Below are 17,730 nucleotides of genomic sequence, written 5' to 3' on the forward strand. Positions count from 1 at the left end.
ATGTCTCTGGATGATCACAAATGACTGCTTGGGGTGTATTTTGCTTCCTCCAAGAAGTAACACATATTGCTGAGGTCTTTCTGAAATCTTTTGCAAATAGAATTCCAAGTTGATGCTTCCTAAGTAACAACAAAGAAAAGAAAAGAAAATTCCCATCATAATGAAGTTGTGTTAAAACCTTCTTGGAGCATAAGCAGTTTTTTACATGTACCCCTCACAAAACATGAACATTCCTAAAGAAAATGCCCACAATTTAATCAGTTGTGATTCTAACTTCTTCAAGTACGTTTGAATCTAGAAAGCCAGATGGCCTATAGTGATTACTTGTCAAAACAGGAACTTGCATTAAACTTTCATCAGACAAGGTAGGCAACTTTTATAACCAATGCATCATGTTAACAATGCTTAAAATAATGCTCACTCCCACTGTATGCAATTGTGTAGATTGCTATGAATTATAACAGCTAGATCACTTCCATAATATAGCTAAATTATAGTTGGGTCTAGGTCTAAAAGTATCACCAATCCACATCAGCTTCGGCCTACTTGCTACAACTTACAAGCTAAAATGGCAATTAGTGGTAATTATATATTGCATTACATGAATATATGTTTATCCCTTATTGAACATAGTACCAGCGTAACTATAGGCCCATGCCCGATGCTATTTAAAATGCATTGTCTTGAAATAGCCTAAGTATACCCTACTAGTACTAGGCCTAGTAGTAGGCCTAGTACTACTTAAAAAAGTGACTCGCAGGGTAAACGAAGTTACGGTTAACGCACAAAAAGGAATAGAATGCACTAGATTACAATAAAGGCCTAGACCAAAGTCCTCCGTCAGTCCGAAGGCAATTCCGTTTAATGTTTACTTGTATGTAGGCTACACTGATTCGTTGACAATTATGAGTTGACTATGACAAACAGCAGCTAGCCTATTATGTTAACTTATAGTATGACTTTAACGTTAGGTCTACGTAACGCAAGCGATTCAAATGCATTCGTCTACCCAGCTTAGTCGTGGGTCTCTAAGCATATCTCGTTCTTGTCATGTACACTTACATAATATCAAAACATACCTTCGAATTTTTCAATCAATTCTTCCAGGCCCCAGTCTCCTATAACGTCATTTTCATGCCATTGTAGCTCGTTATCGCACACTGAGTACGTAACGTTTTGTGGCTTGAACGTATACATGGCTGTGGTTACTATAGTACATTTAGTAACGATAAATGTCGACAAACTGGTAAAGTATTGCTAGGTACGGTAAATGTGTGTTCACGGTACGGTGGTATCGTTTAAACACTTAACTTACACTAAGAATCCAGCTGACGGGAGGTTTGACCAATCGGAATGCTCGAACTGAAAGTACACTTCTGCAGGTGTTAAAAAATCCACGCTACATAAATTATGTAACCCTACTCAGGGTCAGAGTAACCCTTCAGGTGTAGGGTGAACGGTTACACCTGGAAAGTGTTAAAATTCAACACTCCATTTTTTTGCGTGCAGCTTCAACTGATGAAGTCTACACTATACCGAAGAAGTTAACTAGTCAACAAAAGAAAACCACACAACCAGCGATCGAGAAAACCTACAATTTCCGCACTAAGGAGAAAGGACAGACAGAAACTGCTAATAAAGGAGGCCATAGAAACTAACTGAAATTACTATTGGACTCAATCCGTTACAGTTAAAATGGCAATCAAACTTTACTGTATACTAGCCATTATGCTTTTTAACACTAATTCCACGGAAGACATGAGCGAAAATAATGTATCTTGTAAGTACTATGACATCGATTCTTTTAATAACTCACCATCCCATAAGTGCATATCATTACTACATCACAATAGTCGTAGTCTAAAGAGACACTTTTCCGATATTGCTACTTTTATCTCTTTGTTAAATCAAGATTTTTCCATAATTGGTTTTACTGAAACGTGGTTTACGAATGATATATCTCCTCTTATTAAGATTGAAAACTACACACTAATTGAACAGCATCGTAATGAAAGAAGGGATGGTGGTGTCTGCCTTTTCATAAATAATGACTTTAATTTTAAACACCGTACAGATTTGTCTATTTTAAACAATTCTATTGAAGCTATATTCATTGAAACGAGTACACCTAGTAACGAAAACTTATCGTTGGTTTTGTATACAGACCTCCCAACAGTTCGAATGATGATTTCAACAAAAATATGCAGCTTATCCTTAGCACCATCGCTAATAACCACTGCAGTACCTATATTATGGGAGATTTTAATATTGATTTATCTAAAGCAAGCATATCTACTGACTTTATTAACCTTATTTATTCGAGCGGGTTTTATCCCACGATAAGTAAACCTACTCGGGTTAGCCCATCTTCTGCCACCATAATTGACAACATCTTAACCAATGTTGATTCTCTAATGACATTTGGAATACTTATTACAGATATTAGTGACCATTTTCCTATTTTTCTTCATGCCCCTGTAAATCAGAGTACAGTCAGGTACAACCCATTGCAAGTCCGTAACTATAGCAATAAGAACATCTATAAGTTTATTTCTGAAATTAAAAGTAAAACATGGGATGAAGTGCTTACTAAGCCTGACGCTAACACTTCTTATAGTGCTTTCTTTGATTTATTTAATTCAACGTACAATACCTGTTTTCCATTGCATACCATCAGCAAAACAAAAAGGAGGAAAAAGAAACACCCTTGGATAACTAATGGAATCTTAAAATCCATAATAAGAAAAACCAGCTCTATAGACGCTACCTAAAGAACAATACTAATGACAGTAAGTCAACCTATACTATATACCGGAACAAACTTAACCAGATTATTCGTTTGTCAAAGAAATTATGCTATTGTAATAAGATTAACAATAGCAGAAACAATATTGGCCAAACATGGACAACTGTAAAGAAAATTCTCGGACAAAATAAGCATTCCAATTATCCCACTGCCTTTAATGAAAACAATCAACTAGTTAGTGATGATAAAGAAGTAGCAAATCATTTTAATAATGTTTTTCTCAACTTGGGCCAGGAACTTGCCAGTAAGATTAAAAGTAAGAACACTGCTGAAAAACTCATTCACATGAATGACAGCATAAACAGCCACTCTCGTTTCAGTTATCCTGTTACTGAAGCTGAGTTCATTAAAATAGCAAGCTCCAACTTAAAATCAAATAAGGCAGCGGGTTACGATGGTTTTAAGCCAGGTATTATTACACATGTTATTCATTTTATTGCAAAACCCATGACTCACATCTGTAATATCTCTTTTAATACTGGCATATTTCCTGACAAACTCAAAGTCGCAAAAGTAGTGCCTATCTTCAAAAAAGGTGACACGAGTTCTTATCAAAATTATCGCCCTATATCACTGTTATCATGTTTTTCAAAACTGATTGAACGGTTAATTTTCAATCGTATTTACGATTTTATGTGCAAGTACAACATTCTTTGTAACCAACAGTATGGTTTCCGCCCTGGTCATTCTACTGAACTTGCTCTGGCAGATGCTATTGACAGACTTTACACTAATCTCGATAATGACAACACTTGCATCGGCGTCTTCCTCGACCTGTCCAAAGCATTCGACACAATTAACCACTCCATCTTATTATCCAAACTATCTTTCTACGGAATCAGAGGAACTACCCTAAATTGGCTAGACAGTTATGTCACAAATAGGTTACAATACACTACATACAAAAATTCAAATTCTGGACTTGGTGAAATCGCATGTGGTGTGCCTCAGGGATCTGTGTTAGGTCCTTTGTTGTTTATTATATTACGTTAATGATATCTGCCATGTCTCCAACATCGCTCATACGGTCTTATTTGCCGATGACACCTATCTTTTCTTCCACTCGAAGAACGTAAATTCACTCCAAAGTACTGTCTCTTGTGAACTGGATAAGTTCTGTGATTGGTTCGCAGCAAACAAATTAAGTATTAATATTGATAAGACTAAGTATATTGTTTTTAGTAGCAAAAGAGCATTTCGTTGGGATAAGGATATTACGATGGACGGTAAAATAATTAAATGTGTAACTGAAACTAAGTTTCTTGGTATTAATATTGATAGCAAACTCTCTTGGAATAACCATATTTCGTCAGTATGTAACACTGTAGCAAAAAATACTGGTATATTATCTAAACTGAAATATTTCCTCCCACAGCATACATGTCCTTAGAATGCTTTATCAAACACTAGTTCTGCCACACTTATCCTATTGTACAACTATTTGGTCTGGTACATACAATGTTAACATTGACCGCCTAAATATTCTCCAAAAGAGGGCTATACGTCACATTGCTAATGCCCCACCACTTGAACATACTAGTGGAATATTCAAGTCCCTAAATTTATTAAAACTCGGTGATATTATAACAGTCAAGGTTGCTACCTTTGCTTACAAAGCATGGAATGGATTACTGCCAGTCACTTTTAATGACTTTATTTGTAGTAACAGAGTCTTACGTAACCATCACACAAGACAAGCCAACAACGCTCATTGCAATTTTTACCATAGTAACATAGGGAAATTCGGTCTTCGTAACAGAGCAATACAAATCTGGAATGATCTATCAAAAAAATTGAAGTTCATAACTTCAAAACCCACATTCATCAGACATTTGAAAAAGGAATTTGTTAACTCGTACTAGTAATATTTTATTACTGTATTACTGTATAATATTATTACTGTATATTTAATCATTACGTATATTCTGTATTATAAATATTTGTTCATTTTTCTTTTCTTTTCTCCCAGGGAGTCTCCTACCTTGTTAAGTCTTTTATGACTTTTTAGGAGACTTCCTTTCCCTTTGAGCACAATTGGCGATAAAACAAATAAATGAATGATTGAGATACATGGCGTCGTTTGTGTCACTTAAAAAAATAGTCAGACTAGAAATTATAAAGTTTAAAGTATATTTTCATAATCAATATATCCTTTAAAAAGTACCTAAAACCAACATATCTGTTCTTGATTTCTGACTGTTGTTGTTGATTATACAATGAGCATTTCGTCCAAGTATTTCGTGAATTTATCTAGTAAGCGCAAGCAAACTCAATGTCAAACTTGGCAGATATGTATATCATAAGGATTAAAAGATTGAGAAGGCATCTCACAGTCTTGCAAATTTTAATAACCTGAAAGGGAAATACTGAAGTCACTTAATCTTATGAACTAAGATTGGGCATATGCAAATCGACGCAACAGATAGATAAGGCATATGCAAATCGACTCAACAGAAAGATAGAACTTCTATTGAGTTAATCCGGAAACAAACAAAAAAAGGATAAAGTGACAATGACGATAAGAACATCATAGAAGGACTTATCATTATATCAGCTACGTTGACCTTGTGGGTTACTTATAAGATGACACTGCCATATAAAATGTTAATTTGAAAGTGATATTATAAGCCATTTTTCGTCCAAAGCTTCAATTCTCGTTCCCTAAAGCAAAAATAAGATGTTTTGCAAATTTGTTGTATGCAAATACTGAGACTTAAATTCCCTTTCTTCTAAAATGTATATTGGTCATCTAAGTCACACTGTTCAGTAAAACTCATGAGAAATTGGTTAGAAAACGTCTAATACCTGGGCAATACGAAAGGAAAGATAAACAAAAAAATCCTCTGTCAGAAGAAGTTTATAGTTTCATTGTTGCTATTACGAACACAATTTTCGAAAGATATTGGTCACAAAACTCATCGATGTTATGTACATTATTTTTTGCTTGGGTTTGTTTAACACAAACCGACGTGACAAATCCTCTGCATGAATTGCAAAAAAATCCTACCCAGGTATTTGAAAATTTACAAATGAAAAATCATGTTGATTATATTATTCTATGTAGATGTATTATATTACCTTTGCGAAAACTGGCATCCTTGTGATGAGAATATCCCAAGATACTTTATGGAGCTACTTTAGGCTATGGTTTCATACTTAAAACCGTTAAATGTAAATGCGGACAACTTAATGGTTTGTAGGCTTTACTTTGCAATTAACTTCAACATCAACATTATTTTACATTGCCTTCTAATCGTTTAGTCGGATCTGGATTGGCATCAGAAAAAAAATCCCAATCCTTTGTTTAATTAACCTCCATATAAGGCGATTTTTCTTTTACTGATAATTCGTGAAGAATAGAAGGAGCAAATAAATCAAGGACAAATTGACTTGAACTTTATAATCGCTTTAAGCTGAAGTGTGTTTGAGCTTTAATGCAACTGACAGGTTTCGTAGGGTAACTCCTACGATACATTTTATGTAAAAGACCTGAATCGGCCACTATACCGAGAGACCATTATATAACACCGGAACGGTAAATAGCTGTAATGCATGAGAACAACTTAATTTAGTGATGCACACATCCTTGACTACCTTCTTTGTAAGAATAAGAAATAGGACCAAATGTCTGTTTTCTAGTATAATAATGGTTGGTGTTCGATTGGTGAAGAATACCTATCAGATTTTGCAAACTTGTAAAACGGAAAAAGTTTCTTAAATATTTCACTAAATCTGTTTCAAACGCTTGGGTGTTTTGATTTCTTATCGCTCATTAGTAAATGCAGGACCCTTATGTATGCTTGCAATGTTTTGTCTATTATAAGTCACATGAAGTGACAAACCATGTAATATAAGAACAACTCTGTGCAGTATATATATATATTTGGAACATTTACGCTTTAATACGAACAATTTGAATATCATCAACAAACAAGACCGTGGACAGAAATCACAGCCACAATGTGGAACGAGATATGTTTACATACGTAACAAAGGTCACAGTGGTGCATGTTGTTTTAATTCGTGTATGGGAACATTCATAGGCGTAGAAGCCTAATTTGATTCGGGGGGGGGGGGGCCTGTAATGACTTGCTCCGCACGCGTTCAATATGTTCATGTACATATCATATAGGCATGCATCGGTTATTACATCGCATGCCAATTACATACAATCATTTTCAGTGTTATAACCCTTCCATATTAGTTTTAATTTTTGGTAAGTCGTCACAATAATAATGATAATAATTATATAAGTTTAACCGTTGTAAAACACATTACAATTTTATTTTTCTTTGAGTAAGTGCCCGAAAAAATTCTCAGCATATTGCCCGACTATTCACAACAAATATTTGGTTTGGGCGCCGCAGCCCCCAGCTCTCCAGCCCCCAGCCCACAGCCCCAGGCCCCAGCCCCGCCTTTTACGCCTTTGGGAACATTATCCGTCACACAGTATTATTTACAGGACAGAGTAACACTTCCATCCTTCAAAGAGTTCAAAATATATGTCTCGATTGATCAAGGTTAACCACGAAGGTGCATTGACACTATTGCAATTATGATGCCAGTGTGTGAAAAAAAATACATAGAGAATAATGACAACAACCTTTAAGGGGTGACGGAATACAAATACACACACACATACACAAACGCACACGCAAAAGCAGTTTATTGTGATCATAATTGAAGCATAATGTACCAGTACACACTTAAACAAACTAATGCGACCGAATACACTACAAGAACTTCATTATTGAGACACGAACATTTACTAAAAGGGAGTACTGAATGAAAAGTCAATTTTCATGCATGAAGTAATTACATTTTATTGGTAATCAATTCAAAATTTGTAGGTTGCTATGGAAATCCTCCCGATCTAATGGAAATTGTCGTGCATTACTAAGTTATCTGTAAGAAGGCATTTCTTAACTAGGGTGTTGTTCTTTTTCTTTTGCAAATCCAGCTTTGGTTTGCATGAGTGCTAACTTGTCCGAGCTCCCTTCTACGAGAAACTCTGAAAGAGATACAGCATATGAAGAGCGTTAGGATCCAACAACTTCTTTGATCGAAATGTGTTTGACTTTCATGAGTCGTAGTGTATGTAACACTACATGACTTAATCGTTTTAATCAATGGTTAATTGGTCTGCGACTGGAAAGAGTATTGTTAATTCACCTATAAAAGTTGACATGAAACAGCGATTTACAAGCCCTAAAGTAAAAAAGGATATGCCTACAAAAATCGTGCGGAAAGTAAAGTTGACCACGGTTATCTTTTCTCGTTATAAGCTTTGGAGAAATGCGAATAACTGGCTCCTCGGTGTGTTATATGGCGTTTTAGCTCGTTTGTGATATATGTTGACAATTATTGGAAAAATATTGAATAAAATATTAAATAAACTACTAAATAAGAATCCCTTTTTATTTCACCATGAAATATCATCGAACTTGTAGTGAGTTACAAAATCCAGAACAGTGAAAACATTTCCAGCCTCCATCAGAATAGGAACCCGGATATCCTAACCAACAAGGGTATGGACGCTGATTGTATGTCCAGAGTTTCGAAACCGGTAAGGCATGTCGTAATTCCACTGTAGGCTTTTGCCACCTGTATCGATCAATGCTACTTCTGTCATTGTGACATATTTGCGTTGGTCTAATATATATATATATATATATATATATATATATATATATATATATATATTTATATATATATTTATATATATATATATATATATATATATATATTAATGCTTAATGCTTAAATGTCCTCATTTCAAAAGTATTACATGAATGTCCACAGACCTCACAAAGGTCATCATAAGTGTTCTAGAGAGTCAAGCAGTCTAACAATTTTGCACCTGCTATGTTATGTAATAGGCAAATGCTTTCAAAATGCCATCAATTGTTTTCCCAACCATTCTGTTTTTGTTATGTAAAATTAGCATGTATTATATTGAGTTACAGAATAGTGTGTTTCTAGTGACAGTGGTCAGTTGTAAACTGTTCTTCAGAGAAAAAGGTTGAGTGAGAAATGAGTATAAGACAGAACACAACTTGTAAAAGACTGAGAAAAAGAGAAAGAGAAAAAGAGAGAGATATAGAGATGAGCAACGAAAAATAAAAAATAGAACAAGCAAATTTCCTTTTGAGTTTAATTTCACTATGTCTGGTGAACAATATGGCTAAACATCATATGTTTTCGTGCATAGTTTTATATCATACATTTGACATCATAAGGTTGACCGACATCATACGATGCCACGGTAGGTCATATATTCCATATATACCATAATAGGGTTTGCTCAACGACATCATATGCTGCTGTGCAAAGATATCCATATAACTCATATATGTCATCATAAGGTTGGCCATAATTTGCTACTGTGTATGGTCTAATATCATAGATAAGCCATCGTGGGGTTGGCCTAACGACATCACATGATGCCCTGGATAGCCACATACCACATATATGTCACCATAAGGATGGCTAACAACATCATATGATGTGGTACATGGGTACATACTTCATATATGTTATCATAGGATTGGCTTAACAACATCAAATGCTGCTTTAGATGGACACATGCGTACAGACATCTTTTGTTGGATGTTCACATATCATATATTTATATATATATGATATCATAAGGATGGCTTAAAAAAATCATATGCTGCCGTGTATGGCCACATACCTCATGTATTTAATCGTAAGGTTGGTATACAACATCTTATGCTTCCCTACGTGGTCACATGCTTACACACATCATATGCAGTTGTGGATGTTCATATATCCCAAATAAGTCATCATAACGCTGTCTTCGGAACATCATATGCGGCGGTGTACTGTCACATACCACTATATGACATCATAATGTTGGCTCAACTACATCATATCTTTACCTGGATGGTCTAATTGTAAAAACATCCTATACTGTCGTAGATAGTCTCATGTCACATATAAGACAGCATAAATTGATACGAAACATCAAAAATAATGATACACATTGTTATACTTTTATTTGCTTTAAGTTTTCTCTTTTTTTAATTCTATGATCATCTCACAAATTTGTGTAACTATTTATTTTCATTTCTATGTAGGCTACGTGTCTATCAATTACATAACATTTCCATAACGTACACACTCACGCACATGTGACGATTATCGCCCAGCTTACCAAAACGTTGTATCTAACGAATCTCTTCATTCGTCTGGTCTCTTAGTGTTTTTCATGACATCAGTTCCAAAGAAGGAAGGTTCATCTTGTTTGATATTTTATAGACAATCAGTTTTTAAGCAAACTACACGAAGTGAGAGAGGAAAAGCAGGTCGCCATCTGCATCTATAATATAATCCTAGTTGGTGCCTGTGGTCTCATCTTGACATTCCTCCTCAAGAACACACCCACTGCGATCTTTATATTTATATCCACCCTGATTATCTGCTGCACTACCGTCACTATCTTGGTCTTCTACTTACCCAAGGTGAAATAAGTATGATGACCTTCTTCTTAATAGCTAATGATGAAAGTTATTACTCTAATGAATGGTAATATAATCAATGATTTAGGTAAAGCTTAGATGGAAAGCTTGCAATTTATAAATTTTGAGAATGCATATTAATCTAGGCCTTGAAATTATGACGCACTTGATGAATATTTCCTAAATAAGTGCCAAAAATATAAGTAAATAAGAAAAAACGTGCGAAAGATATCTACGCATGACTACGTATAAATGTCATTTTTATCACAAATGGAGCTTGATATGGGAAGGTTAATATTATCCAGTAGAAAATTGAGATGTTTGACTTTGTACCGGTGATGTTTTCATCGTTCAGGCTTTCATGATACACATCGATTGTTACGTTGTTAACTCCAAACATTGAACCTCAAATCAGATATAAGAAATCAAATAGGAAAACTAAAGATATGATCATATCACAAGCAAAAAGAAAAACCTTTCTCGTGTGACCTCTTCTGCGGTAAATCAATGTGAGTTGACTTTTTTCGCCAAAAAATTGTTTAAGTCAAATGACCTTCACGAAAATACCAATATCATGTTTACAAAGCAATTCACGTACGTTGTTATTTGGCACAAGATCGTTACCATGCATTTCTGAAAGCAAAGAGAAACAGATAATCTCATTACGGTTGATCTGACTGCAGCCAGGATAGGAAAACTGAGGCAATTTTGATTGGACCGATCGTACATTTCCGCACTTGTCGCTCTATTTTCTTCTTATACAGGATAAACTAGTCGTGACCATTTGGCTCGGAACTTTCCGCTTCATATTTACTATTTTCGCGTCAGATTTAACAATTGTATTACGCCACGGATACTTGACATTATTGAAGAACCTCCTTTGCAAACTATTTGACAATCTCATGTACTTTGATGAACATATACACTTATCATGCCAAGGTTACCTAGAGCGATTAAGCTAACTGCTGTAATATATTATTAACAAACATAGTCGTTTAAACTATGAAACAAGGAGTCAGTTTGGACTATTGTATTTCATAGCCGTTCTTTTATCGAGTGGGAAAGGATATTGCAAGAGCCAATTGCATCACCGAACATATTTCAGAAGATTGCGCTACGTTAAGACAAGAGAACTCTACCTTCCACTGCGTGAAACTTAACCCAGAAGACGATACCCGGCATTGTACTAGGTGTCGATTAATCCAGGCAAGTTGACTATATAGATGAAGTCCAGGGCACGTTCATCCACAAATGAAGCTTTATCACTACTTTAAGTTGATATTCGACTAACATTTATTTGAACATATTGAAATTATTGCATTCTGGTTTCGGAAGATTGATTTGGTAGGAAATATCATTGGCATTTAAAGGAGGGACATTGTGCGGAATTTTCTGACATTTTTTACTCATGTTGAGTAGTCAAACTTTCGAATTGGACAATGGCCAGTCATTTACGCACTCTTTGTGTGTTGATCATTGTTTTGTGTTTAGTTCCGCCTGTTTTTTGTTACAATTCATCGAAGATTCCTCTCTATATTGGGGGAATGATGTCCATGACAGGAGGATGGGATGGTTCTGGATGTCTGGTATCAGCTGAATTAGCCCTGGAACAGATCAACAACCGATCAGATATTCTACCAGATTACGAGCTTAAGATGGTTTGGAATGATTCACAGGTATGTTTACATGTTTCAGTGCTAATCGAATTGCTTCCTTTTGTTTCATAATTTCAAATTAAAGTGACATATTATCTCGAGAATATGAATCACTGCTTTGAATTTAAAGGGATATTACGGTAACAACACAGCGTAAGACTTAAACTGACAAGAGAAATATTACAGATTGTTAGAAAAGCCATCTGAATATCTTATGTCTAACTCAAGATATGGGTGATTGAATATAGCTTCATGGTTAGAATCGCATCTCAGTGGAATTCTGTAATTAAAACAGGCTTTCCTTCGTGGATAAATTATTGAAATCTTAATCATTAATAAGACAATAAATCCTTTGGAATATTACTTATCTGTCATTGGGAAACAGAGACACCCAGTAAGACTATAAAACGTTTTTTAATTCTTTCAAATTGCACATCCCACATAACCCATCATTTCACCAACAAGGCCCCTAATGACGTTGAAAACAACGCCCACCAAGCCATCATAGGGAGAACAAGTTTGTAAAGTGGGAGCATAGGAAATCCAAAAAAATCAGATTCCCTATCATTTGCTTTTGTTATATCATATAAAGAACATGGATACCACTTTCAAATGATACCTTCTTGAAAACAAGTTCCAAAATTTCTACTAGAGATAATTATTGTAAGTAAGCACAAATACTTGTAAGTATTATAAGCTGGTAAATTTCATGTGGGTTTGGAACAAGATCAAATCCCTTGTGTCAGAACTTTGTTTGAGTAAAAGACGTAAAATTAGATATTCCATAATTAATTGAAGGAGAAATATCAGTAGTACTCTATAAGCTCACCTAAAAATTGTAAAGCTGTTCAAAGGTTCCAATAGTGGTAATTTTGTATCATTAAAGACAATGTGAATCTCCACTCTCACAAAAAAAATAGCATGGTTCATTTGTAGGTATATAAATGTAAAGGATAGTTGGTAATTATATACTCACCTGGAACATGTTACTGCCTACAAACACACGCGGACTAGATATTTTATCTTGTGCATTCCCAATTGCAGTAATAGCATTTGCGAAAAAGATATGACATATAATGGTTGGCTTCATCCTAAACAATGCAGTTATAATAATGGTATAAGCAACCATTAAGGCACCAATTCCAAACTCGAAATTTAATTCTGATGTAAAAAATGTGTAACAATATGAGAAAAATTTAAACTTTTCTTTCAATTGTCATCAGGCTATTTTGAATGTTTTTTAACATTTTTCAAATTGAATGAAATACAGCTACCGTGTACCAAATTGCAACTTCTTCTTCATTTGGTTGCAAGTAGTTTGTCCATATATTGGTAACATATATGAGAATATGGGCATGGTACATGAATATCAATAAAAGTAAACTTTTACATAAATTTATTGGACATTTGAAAGTAATGGTGGCGGTGGCAGGGGATATTTTGTTAATTCGAAGTATTCTGCAAGTTTCAGTTGCACTCTAACTATATAGCATAGTAAGGTTTTGCAGGGAAAACCGTGCCCGTTTTTTTCAATAATCTAATTGTTGTATTTTTAATAATTCAATATCAGTTATTCCATGCAGTAAATAATATTAATTGGGGAAGCCCAATTATCCGCACACATTTTTCAGGAAAGTTCATCATATATAACATATTAATTTTTTGCAATATATGTTTTAAATAATTTTAAACCAAACTAATTTTGATGGCTTTGGAGTTCGCTGTTATCACGACTAACAACCCTTCATTTGAAGCATGTGAAGTTGTAAACGATATTTTGAAAATAGGCTGCTGCCCCCTCCGCCCTCGTCTCCCACTCCCCAGGTTTGCTTCATGAAATGTTGTTCTTTCAACATCACTGTATGTCTTACAATTATGTTTCAGTCAATTATGGTCTTTTATCTCTCCTTTCCTAACAGTGCATTGGAAATACTGGTGCTCGGATTCTCTTTCATCATATCTACAGTAAACCTCAAAAAATAATTGTATTGAGTCCACCTTGCTCTCCTAATGCTCTATCAGTTGCATCGGCTTCGAGATATTGGAATTTAATCAATGTAACTACATATCTTTTTTATAGTATATTAATGTATTATTGTAAGATTAAATCCATTTTACTGCCGGTTTTTCGTCACTCACTCTTCAACACTGCGCTATTGTTTGACAATATCCTCCAGAGAAATCCAAAAATCGATTGCATCAGTTGCAATCTATGGTAGAGTAATTAATCGTTGATGCTGATAGTTTCAGCTGTTCTTTGCTAGTACAGTAATTTATCTTTGAGCCTGATAGTTTCAGCTGTTCTCTGCTAGTACAGTAATTTATCGTTGATGTTGATAGTTTCAGCTGTTCTTTGCTAGTACAGTAATTTATCGTTGAGCCTGATAGTTTCAGCTGTTCTCTGCTAGTACAGTAATTTATCGTTGATGTTGATAGTTTCAGATGTTTTTTGCTAGTACAGTAATTTATCGTTGATGTTGATAGTTTCAGCTGTTCTTTGCTAGTACAGTAATTTATCGTTGATGTTGATAGTTTCAGCTGTTCTTTGCTAGTACAGTAATTTATCGTTGATGTTGATAGTTTCAGCTGTTCTTTGCTAGTACAGTAATTTATCGTTGATGTTGATAGTTTCAGCTGTTCTTTGCTAGTACAGTAATTTATCGTTGATGTTGATAGTTTCAGCTGTTCTTTGCTAGTACAGTAATTTATCGTTGAGCCTGATAGTTTCAGCTGTTCTTTGCTAGTACAGTAATTTATCGTTGATGTTGATAGTTCAGCTGTTCTTTGCTAGTACAGTAATTTATCGTTGATGTTGACAGTTGTACTTTCACTGAATATTACGACTAACAGATCAACTTATCATAGTGAAGACTAAGAATAATTGAATATTTTGTTGGACGCTTCTGGTCTAAAAAAACTTGGCATCATCATATTTCAGACCATTTTACTTTGTTTTTGTCATTACACTTAATGTTATTGTTACTCCATACATACAACCATCACTTCTTACTAATGTCCTTTCACAACTTATTTGAAACTGAAACTGTTTCTATTTAATGCTGACGTTCATTATTGCTGTAATCAGATTGTCTATGGAGCGTTATCTCCAGATTTGGCCGACCGTGAGAAGTACCCTAACGTTTACCGTGTTGTTCCGATTGCTACAAAAATATTCAACGAAGTTTATATCTGGTTGATGAAAACGTATGGATGGAGGAAAATAGGTTTTCTGACACATAGTTCTGAAGCTAACATAAAGGTACGCTGCAACGAAAATATCCATATTATGTTTACATATCTATTATCAGTTTATTTGAGGTATTATCAGCGCCTTAACTCTTGACAAAACAAATTATTAGAAGAAACAACATCTAAATAACAAGAAAAACAGGTATATTTTAAATGCTTAAGAGCTCTTCTAAATCAAATAAATTTACACGAGTACATTTATACCACACGAAGTATCCTTATAAAAAATGGACTTTCAACAATTCTTCCATATGTATTTGTTGTTTGCCAGTGTTTCTCAGACAAGAATAATGATATCCTATTTCTCATGATTGTTTTATTTATTTTCAAATATCATTTTCTAGGCTCAGAATGTATTTATCGAGCAAGTTAAGCCCCTTAACGCAACGATTATACCGGAACATATTAATGACATAGCCGAAAACCAAGTTGAGAATCTTAAGGTAAGTAAGGTCGAACGACTGATTTTCATGTTTTTTGTTTTAATGGCTCAATCACATGACTTCAATATAAACTATTTAAAGCAACTTAATGAAATGTCATTTATTTTGTACGTTATTTTATTTTTTTCATGTCGTGTTGTTCATGTTATTTGCAACAGTAATTTCATGTTTTATGTTGTATTCATCAATGTAATACATACTTGCATTAACTCATTTATAACAGTTCAATTTGCTATATAGTTTACGGTGTTATTTTCAATGCTATCAATCATGTTATTTCCTATGTTATTATCCATTAATATATTTATATTATTGTAGAGCCAAGATGTTCGGATATTATTTTCAATTGTGTATGAAGCTCAGACGAGATTAATCTTTTGTGAGGTGAGTTTAAAGCCATCAACAATGTAATAGTAATTTTGCTAGATTAATAACATGCATAAGAGTATGAAACAGGGATTAAGTAACCAACATGGTAGGAAATATGTTAATCATTTGTATTAGGACTTATACAACTTTTCAAATCTAGTTAAACCAAATTTGAGCATATAGGCGTTTAAACATATACATTTAAAATATAATGATAAAATGCTACGAATTATGTTATTGTAGTTGCAAAGGTTCAGGATGTTTGACATTGATAAACTGTAACGGACAGTAAAAATTAACTTGTAACGAGTTCGATCGCTTCAGTACAACGTAAAATAAAGCTCTTATATGATTACCTGGGTATTATGTGAAGATATAATCTGAAGATTTCTTAACCATTAGTTTAATTTTGATTATATGTGTATTTTTGTTGAAAGAAACCTAATATATTAGTTTTATCAATCTGAATCGTCCACCAAAAGTAAGAACATATTGAGGTCAGGTAAATACTCGCCAATATTTTGTTAATCTGCAGTCTTACAAGTCCGGTTATTATGGTCCGCATATAGTTTGGGTCATACCATTTTGGTATCGGCCAAACTGGTGGTTGATCGAAGACGACAGCGTGAACTGTACTGCAGAGGAATTGCAAGAGGTCATTTACGCAACCACCGTTCTTGCAGTGGAAGTACCACTTATCAGTCCACTGGAGAAAGCAACTATTTCCGGACTCGTAAGCTACTGTTTTCTGTTCCTTTATTAGTTATATAGTTTGCTATTTTCAAACTAGAATTTTCTTGTTCATTGATACTACCAATAGGCCATGTATTTTCTCTTGTTGCCCTATACCATAGACCAACATGTTGCCGAGAAAAAAAGTACGCCATCCAATGTATTCATTACAAACAGTAACCTGTAATACAGAGAAATAAAACTAAAGTATCGGCACGATCAGGACACCGAACATGTTCAAATCTCTCCATAAAGGTTTTTTTTTGCTATTCGATCCTACTTTATATGCAGCTGTACTCCAACATTGGAATATGCACACACATATGCATCAAGCCATCTGCCCGTAAAGTCCTATCATTGAGTTGTTACGTTTTTATTGTAATTGTAAGGACCATTTATCTTTCCTGGTGACTGCATGAGAAAGTCAATGACGTGAACTCAATATGGAATCACGCAAGGTAAACCAGAGCAGTAGATAGATAAAGCTGCGTCAGCGCATCCATTGTGTATTTGAAATATGTGATAGCCTACACTGGTTGATTTAGACAGGATCTAAAGTCTGAACTTGAGCGAAGCCCATAAGATCGGTGCCATATTATTCGAATGAGGGTACATTGATCACTGGTCGGGAGACAGTGGGTGACACGTCTTTTGCTCCCCAAACCCCTCCTTTCCCAGAATTCGTGAGCTTTGTACAATGGACTTAGTCCTGATTCCACAAATATATAAATGATTTTTAATAAACATATTACTTCATATATTTTTTAGAAGAATGTATGACGAAGGTGAAGGGAGTTTTGATTGGTGGAATGGAAACGGTTTTATTGGGGTTACTGCTTTTGCTGTGCTATCACTACATATAAGAGAGGTGCAATTCGCAATAATGAAACTCCATGTGGATCGTTCATTTTGATTTATTGTCAATATACTAAGTAACATCGCAATCGATATAACTGATTTAAAATTACGAAATTACGTACATTTCATGTTAACTA

General features: G+C 34.5%; 1 protein-coding gene across 4 annotated transcripts in view; it reads left to right on the top strand.

The window, feature by feature from the left end:
• The first annotated feature begins 7,808 nt into the window (after positions 1-7,808).
• Positions 7,809-17,730, top strand: part of LOC139972072 (gamma-aminobutyric acid type B receptor subunit 1-like) — a 44,344-nt gene continuing 34,422 nt past the window's right edge. For 2 of the 4 annotated variants that reach the window (XR_011794578.1, XM_071978973.1), the window contains exons 1-6: positions 9,929-11,963; positions 13,862-13,999; positions 15,028-15,201; positions 15,536-15,634; positions 15,953-16,018; positions 16,539-16,736. Coding sequence is in view for 1 of the 4 variants with exons in the window: in XM_071978973.1 (XP_071835074.1) it covers positions 11,727-11,963; positions 13,862-13,999; positions 15,028-15,201; positions 15,536-15,634; positions 15,953-16,018; positions 16,539-16,736 (912 nt within the window). In the remaining 3 variants the exon portion in view is untranslated. Of the gene's footprint in view, positions 8,373-9,927; positions 11,964-13,861; positions 14,000-15,027; positions 15,202-15,535; positions 15,635-15,952; positions 16,019-16,538; positions 16,737-17,730 lie in introns of those variants that run through there. The other 2 variants (XR_011794579.1, XR_011794580.1) reach the window with 2 other exon arrangements.

Source organism: Apostichopus japonicus, chromosome 8 (assembly GCF_037975245.1).
Source record: "Apostichopus japonicus isolate 1M-3 chromosome 8, ASM3797524v1, whole genome shotgun sequence".
Classification (NCBI taxonomy): domain Eukaryota; kingdom Metazoa; phylum Echinodermata; class Holothuroidea; order Aspidochirotida; family Stichopodidae; genus Apostichopus; species Apostichopus japonicus.